The 22,421-nt window shown below is 35.7% G+C and overlaps 1 protein-coding gene across 1 annotated transcript in view; it reads right to left on the bottom strand.

The window, feature by feature from the left end:
* The window catches only part of WDR64 (WD repeat domain 64), a gene marked incomplete at both ends in the record, with an annotated part of 60,504 nt that overhangs the window by 37,370 nt on the left and 713 nt on the right, over positions 1-22,421 (bottom strand). Inside the window, 5 exon segments of the mRNA XM_082758170.1 lie at positions 3,148-3,181; positions 6,738-6,841; positions 7,388-7,500; positions 7,883-7,976; positions 14,052-14,197. Of these exon segments, the coding sequence (XP_082614296.1) occupies positions 3,148-3,181; positions 6,738-6,841; positions 7,388-7,500; positions 7,883-7,976; positions 14,052-14,197 (491 nt within the window).

Here is a 22,421-nt window from a genome sequence, read left to right as displayed (position 1 = left end):
CTGATTTTGGCTTGCCTGGCCCTAGCTTCCATCCACTGGGTCTGTGTATGCTTTTCTGCGTTATATTTAAAGGACATTTCATTTCTATTCTTCAAGAGAAGCAACTTGTTCCCTACCAATATTCCCATTTAATGATATTTCCATGCTGAATAATATTTTTGGCATCTGTCATTTGGACAGTCCTTAATCGATTTAACATGCACTTTAGTGTTTTGTTTGCAGTGGTCATATTTTAAAACAGAAAGTCATATGGTACTAAGTCAAATACAGTACAGCTCTAAGTGTGTTATCTTTATGCCTCTTCTCTTTTCACTCAGCTACATAACCTCATCAAGGAATGAACTCAGGTTTGATTGAAGTGACCTGTGCTCCATAAAATATTTGGAACAAAATCATAAGTGATCTGTACACATAGCTCATGTTCTGTATATACAGTCATGATGTTGGGAAAGTTCTGATGGTTGCAATTTCCTGCATTTTATTCCTAGAACTACTGTGTTTTGCAGCCTTTTTAGCTCAACATCCTCAGGGCCAAGATCTCTGTCACTGATTAAATCTCTGTTCTGTTACACCTTTAGAATGAGAACACTAATGGAAGAAGGTAGAGGAACCTAAGGACTGTTCTGCAAATCATTAGCCACCATAGATGGAAGGTTTGGAGTCTAGTAATTTATCTCTGAATTCAGTGCCTTATTTCATTTGCATAAGGATGCATACAAATACACAGCTTGATCAGTTAGCTAATGCCGGTACTGAAGATGGCATAAAATCGGATGAAAATGGTACAACAATTACAGTGAAAAAAGAAAGGACTTATTTCTGCAGATCTGAAGATGAGAAATAAAAGCCCTGCAAGGCAAAGGCAGCTTTCTTGCTAGCTATTCAGAAATTAATCACGAGGTTTTTCTCATAGTTCTATATTATAACATTTATAAGACCATTAGAGGTCTTCTACTAGTATAGTTCACTGTGTCTTTAATAAGTGCACTGTGGGTGATGACTTACACTCATAAGATAAATGGCATTTGATTTTTAATAATAGTTTAGATAAAAGTTTTTGAAATGAGAACATTCAATTTTAATAAGCTTATTTTGAAATAATTAAAATAATCGTAACCAAATTCTAGAGATATATCTCTCAAAGAATACCCAAGTTAATACATTTAATAACATCATACATTTCAACTGCCTTGGAAGTGGAATTTATTCTCTCAAATCAATCCAGAATTTTATTTCACTGCAATTTGGGATAAGGATATAAAATTCCAAAGTTAAGAACAGAATAGCTTAAAACATTGTGTTCTGTAAACACCAAATCTTTTAACAACCAACAAAAAGTTAAAGTCAGTAATAGCCATTTTAATTCTATTTCCACTGCTGCAGTTAGAAGGATGAGAGGAAGCTGTATAAACTAAGGAGATGGCTGTTCAGTGCAAACACTCAAATTAAGATTGTTAAATTAAGATTGCCCTTTCCCTTCAACAAAGCAGAGCAGGATGCAGAAGGGGGGCATTTTTAAGTAGAGTACCTGAAATTTTCACAATTGTAATACCAAAAAAGTGAATATAACAGCTAATCTTTCAAACAGAGGGCCAGAAGGATTGCATAGTGTTGTGTACAGCAACGATCCCCACTGATCCAGTGATAACCAGCAGCAATGATCCTACATTGCAAGGGGGAGGGGTCCAAACCATTACTATCCTCCTTTTCTCTTTCCCTAGGGAAGCATGCAGAAGTGGAAGCATCTCGGGGGGAAATGCATGAGAGGATGGCACATAACAAAAGAGACGTCAGATTAGGCTAGGTCACATGGATCTGGTGCAGAGCTGAACAGATTTTTGCGCTTACAGATACTAAAAAAATGTACCAGTTTTGGAACTGTGTCCATTTGGAATTACAGTCCTAATAACTATGGTTATACTCTAACACTGAGAGGTACCATTATATTAAACACATCCTTCGTTCACACTTTTTATGGCATACATGTTCTTGAACAGTACCTAATTCTGCCATGTCTTCCCAATATCTTCCTTCTGCCAAAGTAAAATGCCATCCACCTCTCCTGATGATACATTATAAGATTAGTGCTTGGTGCCCAGATGAAGAAGAGGACCATACAGCCACAGACTGCCCACTGTAGCACCAGGCTGAAGTTCTGGCTTCTTCCCCTTGGTTTCACCAGGGCCAAACACCAAACGCTGTTCTGATGTGATCCTACATTTATACACTTGGACTGGGGAAATTGTTCTTACAAGCAAATCAGAAGCACACTATTAAAATTCACTCCTGTAACACAGTGGTAGAAGAAGCTCTAAGATCCTAGTCTAAGTTTCCAGAAGTCAATAGGTCCCCAGAATGTTTCTTATGGTTTAACTCTCCATGTTAATTACACAGGTCAGATTAGCCTTGCAAAAAAATTAAATGCAATCCCAGCACTGAGGTTTTGTTTGTTTGTTTGTTTGCTTTTTGAAGTTGGAGTAGCTGTACCTGTGGTCTGGAGGTTTTTTTTTGGTATTGTTTATTTATTTTTCCTTTTTGCAGCATTCACAATATGTGACAGAATCAACAAAAAAGCACTGACCAATAGCACAAAATACTTACAGAAACTTTTAGGGCAAGGGATCATGCCATTTTGTTGCAGACCAATTGCAGCTCTCATCTGCATCTCATCTTAACTGAAGGAAACTCATTATCTAAAATCTGAAGTGACACTCCCAGGGTAAAAACAATCTTTTAAAATATATACCATGTAGCCAACCAATCTAATTAGTAAGATGTAGAACTGTTTTCCACTAATGAATGTATACTTTTTCTCATTTAAATTTTACACTGAAAAATGAAGTATTGGAAATTAGAAGAAGAATTCCTGGAAAATTCTACTAGAAATTCTACTGATAGACAATTTGGTAGAAAATGCAGCATTTTCCTCAGGTTTCTTTTTATCAGAGGAAAGAAATCAGATCACCTAAATGTTTGTGTAATTGAAAAGAACAAATTGAACATTTGACCTGTGGTACACTATGCCAGATTATGCAGAAGTCTTGAGGTCAGAAGTTGCATCAGAAAAATATTCAGTTTCTATTTATTTCACTTTATTATCTATTGATTTTTAATTCAAATGATTTAAAAAGAAAGAGAAAAATGAACTTACTTCAACATTGGTGGTTGCCAGAACTTTCATCTGAAAAACAAAAATATGCTGTCATAATAACTAGATAGCAATTAAATTAAAACTCTGAAAACAGCCCTGCTGTATCACAGGCAAAACAGAAAAATAATAGCCAACAGAAAGACTGCTGTTAAGGTCTTTCCGAGAAACATCTCTAGATTGTCTGTCTGTTGTTCTACATGTAAAGCGAGGAAGTTAAACCCTCTTTTTGTCTCACTGGTTCACTTTTTTTTTCTTAACTTTTTAATTTCCTTTTTTTAAATTGAGATGTTTGATTGAGCAAAATTAGTAAAAATAAATAAATTTACAACCGAGTACAGATCAGCTCTTCATCTGATGAAATTGTGCTTCTAATAGAACAGTTTTGGATCCTATGAGAGGTAGGATGTGGGATATGAAAACACAAGTTAATGCTGTCCCAGGTGACGTTAACTAGTGCCAGCAAAATACCAGGTAGAGATATAACCTTACATTGCAAATAGGAATATGCATATTGGTACAGCATCTTTCAACAAAATTAACTATTAGCAGACAGCATAACATGTGCCTTGAAAACTGAAGTCACATGGAGGTAGGCATATCCCACACAACCATACAGCAAAGACAGGGCCACCTTCTTTGTCCTCTAACCAAACTAACACTCAGTTTTCAAAATCAGTTTTAATCATTCCTTCCTGAAACATCCATAGCTGCTTTTTTACCTCCTGTTGCCCGTGTCCATTATCAGTAATAAATCAGTAGTGCCTCATTCCCATCCCAGCAATTCCTCTGTTTGGAAATGGAGAAGCTGAGATCAAACTCTTTCTTCCCATAAAGGCATGGTGCCCAGAGTCATCATGGACAGTCTTTGAGCAGAATTTAACAGAACGGTTAAACAACTGTTTCATATCCACTCTCTGTATCAGATTTGACTTTATGTACAATAACATAAACTAGAGCCTACACAGAGACTTTTCCAGCTGCCTACCTATACAACTCTTCTGTGCTGCCTGAGGCAGTGTCCAGGCTTGAGATCCTGAGGAGGGTACCTATCTGGTTTATGTTCTAGAGGAAGCAGGAGATGGCTGATAATGCAGTGCTGCATACAGGTTTTGTAGTGTATTAGGTCCATATCTGTCGCAGACAGCAATGCTTAGCCCTCAGATAAAGAACACTCCTACAAATAAGTAATTATTTCTTTGACTTCCCTTCAATTTCTAGTAGCTGCAGATATGTGAGAGAACATAGGATTTCTTATCACAGCAATCAGGGTTTAGAAAAGCCTCCAAGCCCTCATTTAGAGAATTAGATTAACTGGGAATTGATGTGGTGAATGATGGAAGAATGTTACCGGTGAAACAGGAGACGATCTTGAAAACTATCTTGATGTATACTGTCTAAATTTAGCACTCTTAATGTAATAATTTAGTATCGGCCATCTAACATGACTGATACTAATTATTTTCTGGTAAAAAATCTAATCAATTCTTATTTAACTGAAGCTTAACACAGTCACAAGCTGCGTGATGGTTTGCTACCTCTTTATTGTTCCTGTTCCTATTTGTTGATTTTTTTTTTTTTTTTGGCAGTTTTAAACTATTCTCAGTTTCTAGCCAGTATCAAATAAAAAATCTAGATTGTCACCTGACATGATTCCAATGATTTAAAGCAATCATTAAGGAAATTGTTAAGTTGTATTTGCTTTCCAAAGAGCAGAGAGAATAACACTAAATTGATCTTGTGGAAAGCTTGTTTGCACATCAATTTCCGTCAGTGTGAATGAATAGAATATGGCCCTGTCTCTTCCTGCATATATATGTTTCTTAGCAGTCAAATATCTCAGAAGTGGCACAGTTGAAATATATATTATTTAGATTCACTGGTTATATCAGACCAAATATTACTCATTCATGTACATGGAACACATGGACTTGTGTGGGATATATGTGTATCCAAGAAGACCACATGTAATCACCTCTACTTTAAAAATGCAACAAATATACCCAAAATAAGCCTCCACGTTTGTCAATGAACTGCTCATGACCTCGTATTTTTGCCCCTCTAGCCAGAGCACAAGTCCCACCAAGCAGCAACTTCAGGGCAAGAATCTTTGTAGTTCCTTACCGATAGGCTACAAAACTAGACTAGCCAAAACAAGTCACTAGCTGAGACTTTAATGCCAATTCTCTTTAAATTTTTGGCCTTTGGGTGAAGAAAAATGATGTAAAAGTTGTTAACTTTATATTTGGCTTTGTGATATGAAGTCATATTCTAATAACAGGATTCAAGTGACTGCATTGCTAAAGAGCAAGATTTTATTCTTGCTTGTATCAAGATGTATCAGAGCAATTTTAATGAAGTCAAAGGTCATTTGCTCATATCAACTGAGATCAGAGATCATATCATGAGTAACTGACTGCTATCGTAATGCCTTAGTCATTTTCAGAATGTACAGTCTTGTAAATGGAATTTGAGGTCCCCAATTCACTGCATTAAGCAGCTGTATGGAAAACTATTTATATGGCAGTCACTGATGTCAGTGACATCAGTCCAGACTATGAGGAAGCAGCAATTCTTAACTTCAAAACTGCATGGGGATGTAGGGGGTAGGGAAGAGATCTATTTTTAACATTATACTTTGTGAAATTATTTCTCCTAGGTATGTAAGAGGGATAATGCTCTGGAGGTCAAATAATTAGGCTTTCAAATAAATTAGTTTAGAATTTACCAAAACTGCAGTATTGCTTTGTTGTTTAATCATCCACAGGAGTATGTTCTTGCTTTACACACTTCTGTCATAAACTGAAACTAGCTGAAACCTCTAGAAAATCTTATTGATGCTTTAAAAATTTACTGCATTGTTTTAAACAGCTTTTAATAAATTGGTTGTATTAAGGTTGTACAAATGTAAAGTGTCAATGAGCATAGATGTGTGATGTACCTCACAACATTTAGAATTATATATGTTTAAATAGTAGTATTATCTGGGAGACTCACTTACTAAATATATTTTAACAATATCTTGAGCCTGAACTTCTACTTAAAACGATACAGATCTCCTTATGGCTTGCTGACAAGGGGAGAGAAGCAGTGTCATGCAGACTGCCAGAAAATTCAAGACTTTCGAGCTTCAAGACCTTGCTGTATTGAGTAACTGTTCTTTGCAGACTGAAAAATGTTTTTCTGTTCTGAATATTCCCAGTAGCTGTAGCAAATTGTTAATACTCTGGTTTCCACTGTATATGCAAAAGTTAATTCCAATAGGATATTTTGTATTAAATAAAACTTTTTAGAAAAAGGAAAGCAGGTTATTTTATATTAAAATGACTTCTATTAGGATTTTGTTTTACAACCATCTCTACTTCCTATCAACTTTTATGGACTCTTGTGTAGGTTTATAATTCAAAATAGCAATGTATATTTCCCACTGTACTTAAAAGTATAGCAAATTGTTAACTTTATTTAAAAAAAAAAAAAAAAAAAAGATATCTATCTTTTTTTATGGGTAATTTTGCACTTCAGATCACAGCTCACTCAGTTCACGCATACAGTGTCTAGTAGAAAAGTGAAAAGTTTGAGTCAGAATTACCTGGTTGTTAAAAATAGTTATCACTCCTTTCTGAGAGGGTGTTACTGTGAAATCCAAATGGAGCACCTTCACTATGCTTTTAATCACATCTTGTCTCTTGACAACTGTTAATGACATAATATCACTCTTCACCTCACGGGCACAGAAAAGTCTACATACATTTGAAAACATAATACTAAACAAATAAAACCATAAAACCAGGAACATTCTCTCTTCCTGAAATACATATTGGCACCAACTCAAAGACAGTAGTACATCATGTCATAGATTATCCTATACCTTATTTAAATAATCATGTTACATTTTAAAATATTATTAATGAATTATGGATATGCTAGTCCTATTCTTTTTTTTTTTTTTTTTTGAAAGCTACGGAAAGGCAAAGAATAACTGCATAAATAAATAGTCTGACTTAGACAATGTTGTAATTCAAAAATAATTGAGGAAAATGGTGAGAGAACTGGGCAGGGCAGCAGCAGTATATTGAGGCAGTTTACTAAGAAACATAAATTCTGGAACACACAAGAAGCATGAATAGTAAACAAAGGCAGCCATGAGATCTTACAACAGTAATTTCAATAATGTGCAACACAGAGCACTGAACAATGATTTTGTTGTTGTTGTTTTGAACTCAAGATGAAATAGGTCACCTGGATGAGTAATCTGCTGTTTTTCAGATACAAGGAAAACCATGTTTTCTTCTTGAACCTGGGAAGACATGGCACCACTTTCTCCTATGAAATAGACAAAATTTTGCACTTTTCTGGTTCAACATTTTTCATATTATACAACAGAGATCCCTTTTTTCTTCTGTGAGCAATTCAAAACTTTCAACAAAAATATTGTGCATATTCTTATACAATGTTAGTCTTCATGTTTCAATTCGTAGCTTCCTCCTTACCATGTACACAATTATCCATCACAAATCACTGTCTATTATGCCTCTAAAATTTCTCCTTTTAGTTTCTTGTGACATCACCTTATTTTTCCATCTTGTACCCAAATATAAATCTGAATTTTAGATTCATGTCTGAATGCAACTCTGCAACAGGCACACAACTGGAACTCCCATCATCCATGTCATATCTTAAGATATTAAATAGTATCGGCCCCAGTATTGACCCCTGGCATACACTGCTACTGACTTGCCTTCAGCTGTTTTTTCTGCAGCTGAGGGGTTCATCCAGTATTCTTTCTGCCTCACTACCCACTGAACTAACCCACACTTTGCCAGCATGTCTAAGAATATGTTATAGAAGACAATGTCAAAAGCCTTACTAAAGTCAAAGTAAATGTCATTTGCTGCTCTCCCCTTATAGATAGTCATGTCACTGTAGAAGGCCATCAGGTTGGTTAAGCATGATTTCTATGATTTCCCCTTTGTAAACCAATGCTGACTACTCCCAGTCACCTTCTTGTCCTTTATGTGTTTGGAAATGTTTTCCAGAATTAGTTGCTCTGTCATCTTTACCAGAGATTAAGGTGAGGCTAATCATCCTGTAGTTCCCTTGATCCTTCCTCTCAGCCTTCTTGAAAGATAGGAGTGCCATTTTTTTTTAAGCAAATATTCCTATTTTTTTTTCAGGCAAAGGAGAACAAGCCCTCCACCTTTCCAGGGAATATTTTTTTTGGTGGGAGTAGGTTTTTTTTTAAATGATAACCTTTTTTAAATGATAACCTTGTATCAGGTCACTGCTGAGTCCACTGTCACTGCCCAGCAGGCAGAACACTGCCCAAAGAAAGTACATCTTAGAAATCCCTTACAGCAGCAAAAATAGCTTCTGCTGATATGGAGAAAGGGATCCCAATAAACCCCATCCAATACCAGAGGTTGACAAAGAGCATAAAATATGATGCAAAATACAATTTACATATCGTTCATTATTGCCACTTAAAATGGAACTTTCAAAGTGTCAGCTACCTTTGGAATGCAGAGGTCAGTTTTTCAAGTCAGCTGACAACTGATAAATGACACCTTTTAGGCCACCTAGGTCTTCTAAATTTTGGAGACAGTAAATGACTAAAAGTGCACTCTAATGAGATTAAAGATAAAATTTAAAATTACACTTTTTTTTTTATATATAAAAAAGTGTTATTTGAGTATGGGCATGTTGTTATGGAGTTCAGGGAACTTGAAAATGAAAGTACTTGAAAAAGAGAAACATCAAAAAGATAAAGGAATAGAAACAGTCACACTCCATGATCTTTTAGGTCACAGGAACACATCCTGCAGATTTTGTCAAGCTAAAGAGAAGCCAGTTATGGAGAAGGAAATTTTGTATTTGTGAGAGCAGGAAAAGAGGAACAAAGGGTCAGGGACAGAGTTCTGGGAAGGAAGAGAGAGACAGAGATGATAAAACGAGAAGTATCAAAGGAAAAAAGTGACGTGTATGCCTCTTCCTTGACTTTCAGTATATATGAAATGCTCAGCGGTAACAAAAGCAGCAGGGGAATTCAGGAGAACAGGGATGAAATATAGTCCTCGTAGAAAAAAATTGAGTACTGGAGCATAGATGGCAGAAGACACAATGGCTATTTAGAATGTTACAGAAAGTAACCATTATTGATGATTCATTTGAAAAATTAAGTGATAAAAAGGAAGCTACTTCCATTTTTCACAGGGGGTAATTAATAGTATGTCCAAATTGCAGATTATAAATGTGAGTTGTCTAACATAACTAGTAGGTTAATGAAAAATATAAGAATGAATGTATCAATTAAGGGAGACATATCTATTTCACTATCTCTCTAAAACAACAGCCAGTTTCAAGTAGAATACCCAGAATAGTTTCCAGTCTCTTAAAAGGCCAATTACTATTTCAATAGTTCTTTAATCATGCAAGACAGAAATTGTCTTCTTTTTTTTTCCTGAAAAAGTTTCACTTGAAAGACAAGCCTAAGGAGGATGAGAAAAGAAAAGGGACTTAGGCTGTTCAAGTGTTAAATAGAGTAAACTTCAGAAAAGTAAATTTAAAAAGAGGAGGGGCTACAAATGTGGGTGGAAGAAAAAAAAATCTATTGTCCTTACCAGTAAGTGAATAGGCAAATCTTTAAATGTCAAGAAGTTAAAAAGATTAGAGCTTGAAGGAGACCTTTTATTGAAGGAGACCAATTAATGTTGATCCTTTTGCTATCTTAAACATGGTTTGGCTAATGAAGAAACTTTCTATGACTTTTCCAGCTTTCTCTGGTTCTTTAGTTCCTTCATTAATGCTGATGCTGAGTGCATCAGTTGTTACCAATTCTTGTGCTTAATATGCTAAAAATTCTGTACCTCGAATCATATTTCCCTCCTTTTTCTGAATACCTTCTACAACATTATTTAAGCATATCATCAATTTAGCCAATGGCTTCAGGAATTAAAAATAATTATGTAACCTAGGTAATTAGCCTGACTGTACTGGAAACTCAGGTAAGAATCTGCAGTAAAAGACACTACTCTAGTAAATGAACAGATCTTTCTTCAGTTATCTTATTAGGTAGAGGGCCTGAACATAATTTGCTACTGCTCGGCTTTCCTAAACAAAGGGTTGGCTCAACCTGACAATCAGCATGAATTCAGAAGTAGTTTTCTCAACTGGTCTCCACTTCGTGCCCATAGAGCATATCATACTCTATAGTATATGTATCTAGCTTGTCACCTCTACACAAGAGATTGTCACCTCACTCTTCTCTCCCATACAAGAAGCAAGGAGTTTGAAATGAAGTAGAGGATGCTGAGTCATGTGAGAATTTCACTAGGGCTGTAATGAAACATTACCTCATGTCTGATGGCAGCTGGCTATTTCAAGAACTCAGCTTGTACAACTTGTACCAGCAAATCTGTAATTTTTTAGTGAGTTTCAAAGAAATACTGAGCAAAGCCAGGACTGCATCTTTAACTATCCTCTCATGTTTAGTGAGGAAGTAAGGAAGAAGGGTGACATGCAAGTATGACATGCAAAGAAAAAGATTTCAAATTTACATCTCACAAGGTGAATTAGTAAGAAAGGAAATGGATGTAGCCTGAAGTTTTGTCTGATAAAGAGAGCTTACAGTCAAATTCACTAGAAGGCAGTTACATGATATCTGATGTCCTCTACAGACAATGATTTACTAAATTTCCCTCAGGCCCTCGTTGAAGAAAATTTTTAATCCCTGACATAAACAAAGTTTGTGAGTTAGGTGACATTGCAAGAAATAACAATTTTAAGAGAGGTGTTAACTAGAAATCTTCTCATAAAGAAGCTTATTAAACAGAAAAGACCAAACACGTTGTTTTCAGGATGGTGTTAGGAAACTACTTGATAGCAGTTGTTAATAAAATGCAAAGAACAGGTGTTGGTTATCTTCAACATTCACATAAATAATGTGATGTTCCATGGTAATGTAAAATGGAAATATGCTAAAGAATTAATCACTCAGTAATACCTTGCCTCCTGGCTTTAAGACCAGCAAGGACTTGTCACCTATGCTGTTACAGCATAGTTACTGTGTGCTGGAATTTATGTCCCCCAACAACCCATCTTCAGGCATAAAATAAAACAAAGATCTAAGCGTTTGATCATGGATGCTCTTGATACAGATTGGATCTAACAATGTAAAAATAATTTGGTTTTGTACAACAGTTGCTTGAAACACTATCCATGATAAACATCTTATTAAAAGATACTTCACTACAGCAAGCATTCATAATTTCTCAGAACACTTTGAAAAGTAGGCCACCACATTTAAAAGAAACGAGACAAAGTATTTTTCATAAAATATATAAAAATGTGGATGCTATGGAAGCATCCTTTTTTGATGGATTCAGAACTAATTTACAGACAGATAGATGAAAAGTCCATCAAGAGATACTAAGCATAGATTGCATCAGCAAATCTGCTGCAGAAAATGCTTAAGCTGGTATATGCTGTCAGAAACTAAGAGAGGTAAACCAGATCTACTTAACTAATTATTACATTCTTTTTGCCAGGATTTGCTATTTACCACTATTAGAAAAAGAAAAATGGATTATCTCACTCACTTACAGACTTCAATAATTTTCCGGTTAAAAAAAAAATCTACTAAAATGGTGGCATAGCTCTAAAGCTTCCAATCAAAAGTAAGGGGCAGATCTATCTCTGGGAGAAGAAGGAGAGGAAAGATTTGCAATGGTCTTGATAAAGATAGACTTACCCTCAGGGCACAAATTGCATACTGTAGTCATATGATATTTGCATTTTGTCAAGATGCCTGAGGCTAATGCTTATCAGTGAAGTAGTTCAGAAGACCTACACATATTGATTTCTACCCTCAGGCTCTATGATCCAAATCCTGCTGCCTTGTCAGGAATCTAGAATATCAAACTTTGCTTGAGGATAAGAAGTTCTGGTAGACAGCTCAGTGCTCTTTTACAAAGCAAACAGGAAAAATGTTTTTATTTAGTTAGGTCATTCTTCATCATGCATTCATGTGCATCAACATAATAGGTTCAAGAATCTTAGAGAGAACTGAGGCCAACTTCCTCAAACTCACGTAACCAATGTAGCATAAAGATTAAGAATTTAGATTTGCAAGCTCAGCTGATGATGTACTAAACAGGAACATCATTGTAGGAAAAAAAAGTAATTCACCTACAAATGAAAATGTAATTTACACAGGCTTTATTAATTTAATTCCAATTATTATTATTATTCTTTTTACTAATACTAGAACTGATGCTGTAACCAGCACAGTACGAACAAATACTGCTCTTAAAAATCTGCTAGAATTAGCAGTTTGGATTCTCCCATGTGTTAAGCTGTTTTATACAACATATTTAGAAGTCTGAAATTAGCCAGAGATAGTCAGCAGAAAATCCAGTTCAGGGAATCTCTTAGCTAAAAACTCGTAGAGACAATACTGTCATTTGCAAAACACTCAGTTGTTTAAACTTATCAAAATGGGGGAAAAGGCAGAGGTCAGCAAAGCTCTGCCATACTTAAACCTTCACTGACATAATGGCCTGAAATAGCAAGCCCCTACTGTAGTGAAATAGGTTAGGGGTAGCTTTGGGAATTTTTTTCATATTTACAACTTCTACTTCCACCGAACACAGATCTTCTGATGCTCAAATTTCACATACCAGGTTTTGGTACTAGGAGAATAGGATTTTTCTTACTTAGACTAAAGTTAATAATAGCATAGCACACAGAATAACACAAGCTAAATTAGAGCTAAATTAGTGTTACCTCCTTCATCTCTCAAGTCATTGATAAAAGTGCATCAGGTTACAGAATAGGTATTAACACTCATATTTCACAAGAGAAATTCAGAAAGATAGATTTACCCTCCTGTCTTCAAATGTCTTCCCTGGAATCTTGCATTTAAACAACAAGTAAGTACAGGTTTCTAAACTGTTTACTAATAGAGTAAAAATAAACATGGAGCCTCTTTCTCAGCTTGTTGAAATTAAACATTACTTCTTGAACAGGATAACGAAGCCACAAATGAGGTACTCCAAGACAGTTCTTCAATTATGTTTTTGCCTAGATCAACACACACAATACATTTTATCTAATTTTTAACTTCAAAGGCACATCTATATTCCAAGTTATTTCTTTTTTTTTTTTTTTTTTTTTTTTTTTTTTAGCAACTGAACGATGGCCAGAATAAATAATAATGAGACTGCTCTTGTTGTGACATAGAGAGACAAAGGACTCATGTTACAGCTTCTGTCCTCTACCTCCTGTTCTATTTCTCCTTTAAAATCAAAAAAGTGGAGATCACATCTTCTCACACTGTATTCATTAAAGCATTTTGAAAAAAAAAAAAAAAGTTCGGTCTTACTTTTTAAAACCACATGATTTGCAACACATGACAGGAAACAGATAAAAGAATATCTGAAAAATTCTCAGCTCTTCTTGTCTTCCCTTACTTCAATAACACAATTCTGGTTTGTTGAAATGAACCTGAAAGGTGTGCTGGGATAAAGTTTATCCTTTCATGCAATAATAGCCACTAGAATTGAAAAAAGCAAACCTTTGCCCTGATTATTTACCATCAAGAAATCGTATTTACATAATTCATCATTTTTGTGCTTTAACAGATCACAAGAAACATCACAGAAATGATGACTTGTAGATGTGGCAACTCTGCCAATTATACTTTGTGAACAACTACCATGGCATTGTAATTTGTCCAAAAGTCCTACAAGGAGGTGAAAAGTACTCTCCCAGAGCAATCTACCTGTTTCCTGTAACAGTCAAGAAGTCACGGTTTGAACATTAATTTGATGTCTTTTCTACTGTTTTGTTGCTGACACATATTCTCAATAAGAAAATTACACTTATTTAATCAGAAAGAGCCTCTTACCATCTTTAATATACAAGCCTAATCTTTCCTCTGTCTTCTGTGCTACTGTTTTTTCAACTAGTTTCTGGAACTCCTTCAAAGCATTCTTGAAATCTGGCACGTTAAGAGCAGAGCAACTCTTGTTATCACAATCCTTTTCAGACATCCTTTATTAAGAGAAGGCAACAAGGTAGAAAGAAGGACTCTTCTTACAGTGTGGTTCACATGAGTTCATATGAGATGTCACTGCATGACCGGAATATATAACAAGAAAGAGGTGACTCTGGTTTAGCATCTCAAGATGGCAAACATGCTAGCAAACTGTTGGTGTCACAAACTCCCATTACATCACAGAATTCTACTCACTGAGCAACCCTGTGTCACTTACTAGTAATAACCTGGCAAGTGAGATTAGTTCCTGGAGTCTGGTGCAATTGGTTACTGAACATGCTTGATCTTTCTCACCTCAAGAGCCAGGTAAGGATCTCATAAGGGTTCAGTTCTGCTACAGCTGGCAATGACTTAGCTATAGAAGATATCATTCTCTGGTAAGAACATACCTCTGAAACTAGCTGTTGCAAGTTCATACTATCTTTCATAATTTTGTACTGAGTGAGAAGGAAGGAAGATTATAACACCTTTCTATGCTTTGGACTATCTTCAAGACTTTGCCAAAAGCTGCATACCAACTCTTGCAGTTAGGAACAGCTGCTGTTGTGGAGTTCCTTGGATCCACACATTATTTGGTGAAGAATGATGGAGCCACCTCTCCTTTTATATTTGCTTGGTGATAGGAGAACTGAGAGAAGTCTGGTGATATTCTGGCATGTTCTACTCTTTGTAAGGTCTGGCCAGGTACCTCAATTAGGTGGGGGTGCCTGGTTTTCCAGTAATAAAAGCATTTTATCAGGGATGTTATGTTTTGAAATTATTAATGTAATACAAGGAGGACAACTCAAGTTGAAAAGAACTAGAAAAACATTTTTTGACAGCTGGTACTTGGGAGTGACATTAAATATTTGCTTCGTTAGTACATCTCTCTCCATTTCTTCAATATATGCTTTGTCATTGGTTTTATTATATTAAAAATCCCTACTCGGTATAATAGGACTTCCAATGGATCTATCCTGAAACCCAATTACTCTGCAGGAAACCTTTATTTATTTATTTATTTATTGCATATGCCATTATGATTAAGATTGCAAGAAATCCCTTGATGGACTGGTGGAGTTTTAGTATTTTCAGCTGTCCAATTTCCTCTTCCTTAAGCTCTTAGAGCCATCTACACTAACTTCCTCTGCTTGTGAGAAGCTACACGTACTTTTGTTTACTGTCTCCTATCAGTTTTGTTAGATTACTTTGTACATTGGAAAAGCTCCTGGAAAATGCAAAGCAGAACAATGCCTTCTATAAATATTTCTTTATGTTTTTATTTTTTCTGTGCAACACACAAGGGGGAAAAAACTACCCAGTCTAAGCCAATCCATCTACCAGTGTCACCATTTCAGATTTAGTGCTACATGTATTTACAAAGGGCAACACACCCATTACTCTTGTGTTAGTTGAGAATCTTGTTACCTGTCAGCACCCTGCATCCCTCAATGGGCCTTACCTGACTGAACGGCCTCACCTGGGACCTCTCACTGCCCTTTGGCTTATGAGCTTTATTTAAGCCCTTACTTAGCTATGCTGCAAGTAGGTTTCTTCCAACTGAGCCTGGTTTGTTAATGGTGCTTGCCGACTTGATCTGGGCCCTGTCTTGTCACTGCACTGTTCTGGACTGTTTGTTGATTGTGGTTGCTACCAACAGAGCTGCTCTGCTTGCCTTGCTTAGGTGCCATGGTACTGCACCCATACGAGTGAAAACTCAACCCTGCTTCTAACCTTTGGCTTGTTATCCTTTCCTATTCTCACTGCTCTTGGGTACTACATATCTTCAGTGTTTATTTCCTGATGATTTTCCTATATTGTAAAATTCTTTAAAAAGTCTTCATTGAGCACTATCTATTTATTTTTTTTCTCCAATCACCCCTCTTATCTCCTTCCTTAACTTCCAGTTAAGTTATTGTTTCTTTCTTTCTCCTAACATACAAATAATGATCACTGAGATTAAGTGCTGGGTATTAGTATGTGTCTGGCCAAAATTCAGCAATATTTACTAGATGATCCCTGTTTTGAAAAGGATCCACATGTCCACATTTAACTTGTGCCTAAGTTCAGTCAGGACCTTAAAGTCAGATATTCCTTCTCAATGACCCAAGAACTTCTGTCTGTTTGTAGTTGTCCAGGCAACTTAAAAGCAGGATGTGACTGTTCAGAAAACAAAATTGCAGCTACCACTTTGAAAAGTGACAGCCCAGAGCACTCACTGACCAATCAAAATCATTGTGAAAGCACCAAAACCTGTGTTATATTTGCATTGTCTTTCCATCCCACCACATCTTAAATTCTTTACTGAATAGTGGAACCCTAGGGTATCCTCCTGGAGTGCTGGGAAAGTTAATTTATTTTTCCTCTGGCTGAAAGAGAATCAAATCTAAATCTTGTCTCCTGAACAAGTATCACAGTGACTACTGAATAAAGGATGAGTACCACTTCTTGTGGGAATATTCCAAAGAATCAAGCTTCATTCAGTCTTTAGAAAGTAATGATATAAACAGCTGTCTTATAAGAATGGTTCAGAATGAAGTAAAAGGAATGGTGTTAGAAGCTTTCCTCAGAGAATAGTAACTATCTATTGAATAGGCAGTTAAAAACAAAAAGTCTTTAGATACCAATAATTAGTATGTTAATTACTTTGGATCTTGTTATAATTGTAGGTTCTGTGCATATGGAAGCTAGTTATCTTGCTTAGGGTTCTGCATTACAGATGATCAACTGTCTCTGTGAACTTTTAGTGAATCTGACTCCTTATGCTTGATAACATTTTGTAAATTGTAGAGGCTTACCATTTCTAACTTTGTCAAGTTTAGGCAGTATGTACTAATTCCAAGTCGGATGAACATTTCTGTCTTGTTAACTTTATCAGGTTGTTAAAATTTGCCTGAAAAACAGGAACAACATCCCAACCCAGAATTACTTGTTTTAAAGTATTACAAATTCCTGTAATTAATGTCCACATTTTAACATGTGTGCAATATCCACAGCCCCTTTTACAACACTACACTCTGCTGACATTAAATTCTGCCATGTCTCTGATTATCTCACTACTCCCACATCCACTATAGATTTACAGGAATGTCATTGGCATAACAAATATAAATGAACTATAATTGAAGGTGAGAAAAATTGTTCATGGCATTTGCCATGCTTAAGCAAATTTTACATTTGTTCGTTGATCTAATTCACATTCATTAATGCAATTACATATTTTCATGATCAACAAAATTCCAAGGTACTTCAGAGAAACACATTAGTGATAATGAATAAAAACTGGTATGTTCTGTCATTCAAAAAGAAAAAAAAAAAACACACAAATTTGTAAGAAGTGAGAAAAGTTGTTCCTCTTTTTATTCCCCTCATCAAGGTAATTTACAAAATCCTAGATAAATCCTAGATTTTTTTTTCTTAATACCAGTGAAGATGTAACTGCTTTACTGAGCAGATGATTGATTTTTTGGATGAGAAAATCTGATTGGAATAGGCAGGCCAAAATATCCGTTGACCTTAACATTCTTGCTCCCGAATTTAAGGAAGGCAGCATGAATTCATAACATTTAAATCCAGAAGGGATGATTAGATCTTCTACTTTCACTCCCCCTGTATCACAGATCTTTAAATATCAGCCATTTATCATTATAATTATCCCAACAATGTTCTTCTAGAGCGTAACTTGCAGAAAGGTATCCAGTGGACACCAAGACATGGAGAATCCATCATGTTTGTTCCAAAGGTTAATTGCTCATACTGTTAAACCTTAAAACTCTCATTTGAATTTGTGTGGCTTCAGCTTCCACTAGACAGTTTTTGTAAAGTCTTCAGTGATTTAGAGAAATAGTTGGTATATTCTCCTACTACAGCCCTTATACCTGATTTTACTTCTCCATTTTTCTCTTGTTAATTAAAATACATTGAATTCTGTACCTCCTACTCCAACATTTTCCTTCAGGTCTCAAAATAATGTTTGTGATTCTTTTCTGCATTTTTCAGCTTTTCAGTTTCTTAAAAAAAATAATGCTGAAACCACGTTGCTATGCAATACAACATTATGCAAATTGGCACTCTGTTCAAACAATGAACTTCAGTCTATTCATTAGATCCACTTTTTACTAGATTATATTGATCAATTTCTTTGTATTGTTCTTTAGTTATTTATCTCCACATCAGCTTTTCTATTACTTAATCCAAGGGGGATGACAAGCTCATTGCTCAAGGCTTGCTTGAATTGCTGCACGTGGAATTTCTGCTTTGTGGATATTCTGTGGTTGAAAGGAAAGGAGGAATTGTATTGTATATGTTTTGTGTCTACCTAAAGGATTGACAGTGATCAGCCATGTTTCAAGAATAACAATACCACTTCTTCAAAAACAGAGAAAGACCATACTCATCACACTCACTTGGAAAAAATCATGCGAACAGCAGTGATCTTTTCCACTGGGAAGAGGACAAAAGTTGCTAGGTATTCCTGCTCAACCACAGTGAGTACATCTTTTGTTTATAATAAGGAAGAGAATTGTGCAGAGGAAAGCAGCACTGACTCCTGGTAAAGGGAGGGATAGCTTGAAGATGCATTTTTGCTAGTTCCTACAGTAATTCTCCAGCCATTATAAAGGAAAATGTTTCACTAGTGTGTCAAGACACTTTGTGGTTTGTTGGATACTGTATCTTGGCTAGAGCTATGGTGTATTCCTTATGGAGCTTCAAGCTGAACCCTTGTTATGCAGTGTGTCCTATTGACTAATTTCTCCATTCTGCGTCATCTAAGCTTGTATGACATGACATTATATTCTCATTTCTCAATTAACAGGATGGAAAGGTTAAGAACAGAAAACTATATTTTGTTCTCTTGCAACCAAGGGATTTCTTGTTATACAGCACAATCTAAATACATGGAAATCCCAAATAAAGTACCATTGCTTTCAGTACCAGCTAATTCTGCTGTCTTCAATGCTTAAACTCCAAAAAATGTACAGCACAATTTTCAAATAAGATGTGATGACTGAATAGACTGACAAACAAAAGTAAAGAAGAGAGGAACTACATTAGAAGATAAGCTAAGTCTAAGAGACAAATTCAATATTAAATTGATGAGTAACAGGAAGTCCTTGCATTAGTAAGTTTACAGTAGCATTAAATGAATAAAAAGCATTTTCTTTCCTGTCTCCCTTACTGATACTATGAAAAGCATTGGATGTGGAATATGGTAGAGGTAACACATTCAGAAGTCGAACTTCCCAACTCTCCCGTTCTTACTATGCGATCACATTGCTCTCGATTGGTAAATTCTCAGATCAGTACAAAGTTAATGATACTTTGTACAGCAGGCACAAAGAACAGCTACAGCCATCTCATTGCTGGATTGGCAGCCTGTTAGAAAAATCAATCATTTTCAATTTGTATCTCAAGAACTACCAGAAGTCTATGAAACTGTATGCTAGTTTTAAAATTCTAACCATGTACCTTGCCAGTTCAAAACAGATAACCCTAAGCTACTGCAGAAGACAAACCAGCAAAAAGTGATAGATCTTATTCCCTGCCTGCTACCAGGTTGCCAGTCGTCTTTTCCGATAGTCTAACTTAAAGACAGATCGTCACCAAGTAAAATGACAGTCCAAAAGAAAACACAATAGCTCTAAAATGACCTGAGTTGTCCTTAAAGAGGCTCTGGGCTCTGGCATGTAGTATACTTGGGTTCAGTCTCTGATTGTGGTCTAGATCAAGCTCAGCCACAAAAATAAATGAATAAATAAATATCCCCACAAACCTGTCTGTCCATAAACTCTTCCTTGTGCTGTAGATACGTGTTGCAGCTATATATAGATGCAGTGAATAATCATTTGGTTTTTATCTGCCTTTAAAGCTAAAGAATGGCAAAGAGAATATATAAGAAATTAAATACCAGCAGAAGGCTGTCAAAATCCTAATTAAAAAGCTGAAGACTGGTTATTTACTTAGTTTCTTTCAGAAACTGCAGTCTAGCTGTCTAACATACCCTTTGAAATAATAAGTTTTAGAGTTCAAAACAAGAAACAAAATCCCAGCACATTTGATTCCTGAAACAAATGTATTGAGTATGGACAAAAGCCTCTCTTCTCACACTGCTTGTCACAAAAGATGGGAAACAGCCTGTGAATTGAAAGCAGAAGAAAGCTAGCAGAAAATAAAGAAGAAATAATAGAGAAAATAGAGAACAGAAATAATAATAATAATAATGATAATAGAGAAAATGAGTGAACGCAAAATATAAGGTAATGAACAAATGGGAAATTAAAGATGTCTCAAGTTGCTTAAAACACTTGTCTTCCACCACCCAGTGTTCTCACTTTTTGAAAATATCTCACTGACATTTTTGATCATACAGTGAAGACTAGGAGTCATGGTCAATATGACAGGGTTTTTATTTCTACTCCTACACAAGGTTAGAGAGCACTCTGCTTCATTCTTCACCTCTAATGTGACTGACACTCAATGATCTGATGTCCTGAAACACTTCAATGTCTAAATACAGCCAAGTCAGAGAACTTCTAAAGTCAGTCCCAGATAACTATGAATTTTTTAATTTTGAAGCATTATTTTAATAGCTAGCTTTTATTTTTTTCCGTATACATATGTAAGCATACATGTATATCTACACACATATATGCTGGTCATCTGAAAATCTACATCCAATGGATTCTACCATTCCATGTACTTTGTACATAATGGACAACACATTAAAAGAACTAATGCAGAAGTGATCTAGGAACACCTAGGGATTTGCAAGGACATTTTTTTTTTTTTTTTTGTAATAATACAGGACTCGTTTTTTCTTATTTTCTAGAAATCCAGAAGACATCTAGAGTGAGTACTTTTGTCAGGTGCTATAGTTGGAAAACTACTTAGAAACCCTGAGTATATGATGGAATCTGCTGATGAGCAGTACATTGTCTAAAATTTATTTATTTCCTCACTAAATTTCTACCCTGTGCCTCAACAGATTTTTTCTCTTTTCATTTTGTGCAGCAAAAACAAGATACACACTAAATATAAGACTTTCTTTTAAGGGTAGAGGATAGAGATTTTTTCTTAATAATGTGTATCATTAATTTAGCCCAGCCATGTCTTATTATTATTGTGAGACTTTTACCATGCAGCAGCTGGTTCTAAAACAACCCATAATATGGTATTTTTGCACAGGGTCTGTCATGCACAGGTAATTCCCTTTTACTGATAAAGAAAGCTAAAGAGTTATGCTTCTCCTAAAGCACATGCTAAGGTGCCACAGGTCAGTTACTGGAAGTTTTGGAAGGAAGTCACATGTTCTATTAATCCATCTTTTGGGGGTGGTGGATGTGTGTATGGGGTAATATAATTAATTTGAGAAAGATGTCTGCTCCTACTGCTTTTGTAAACAGAAAAGACGGAAGACCAGTGATCAAGAAATAGACAACTACGTTTTACAACTAGGGTTCAGTTATTGATTATGTCATATTTGATGAATTTGAAAATATTGTAAATAAAGTTTATATTGATAAGAATGGTTACTTCAATTAGTGTTCTACTTTTCTGACCCATTGCATTACAGCACTAGTTTGTCATATAAAATTGCCACTGCAAGCCCATAATTTGTGTTCATGTAGGCATCTTGAAAGACATCCAAACTACCTCAACTACCAGTGTTTTCAGTCTCAGTCCACAAGGAATCATATTCTCCTTTCATCCCTCTTAACACCATTATTTATGCTCAGAGGGAAAACACAAACAAACGAACAAACACAAAACAAGCAGGTATTGTTTGTTTGCCAGGCCACATTTCTATGAAAATTGTATTGCGTCTATAGCTGACATATCTGGTCTTCTTTATATAATCTGAACTAAGAAGAGATCTAAACTGAAAGTTTTGTCTGATCCCAGTGAAGGCTGGCCCCTATCGGTGCTCTTAATGCACCTGACTTCCAATAAGAATGTGTGTGGGTCAGAAAATAAACTGGAGGCCTTCCTGTGGGGAAGACTGATGTTTCATCTGGCAAGGTGTGTTAGGTCTAAAGCTTGGCTGAGCAAAAATTACAGCCATACATATTCAGGAATAAAAGCTCAGTTTGGAGACAGTACAGCTAACCTAGCACAGCTGGGGGTTACTTCAACTCCTTGACTACTACCAGCTACAGTTGTAGGAAGGCAGGCTTCTATACCATTTTTGCACAACACACACTGGAAACAAAGATAGAAAAATAGGTGACTTCATAGTGTTAG

This window comes from Aythya marila (genome assembly GCF_965140915.1).
Source record: "Aythya marila genome assembly, chromosome: 3".
Classification (NCBI taxonomy): Eukaryota; Metazoa; Chordata; class Aves; order Anseriformes; family Anatidae; genus Aythya; species Aythya marila.
This window is presented reverse-complemented; position numbering and strand designations above follow the sequence as displayed.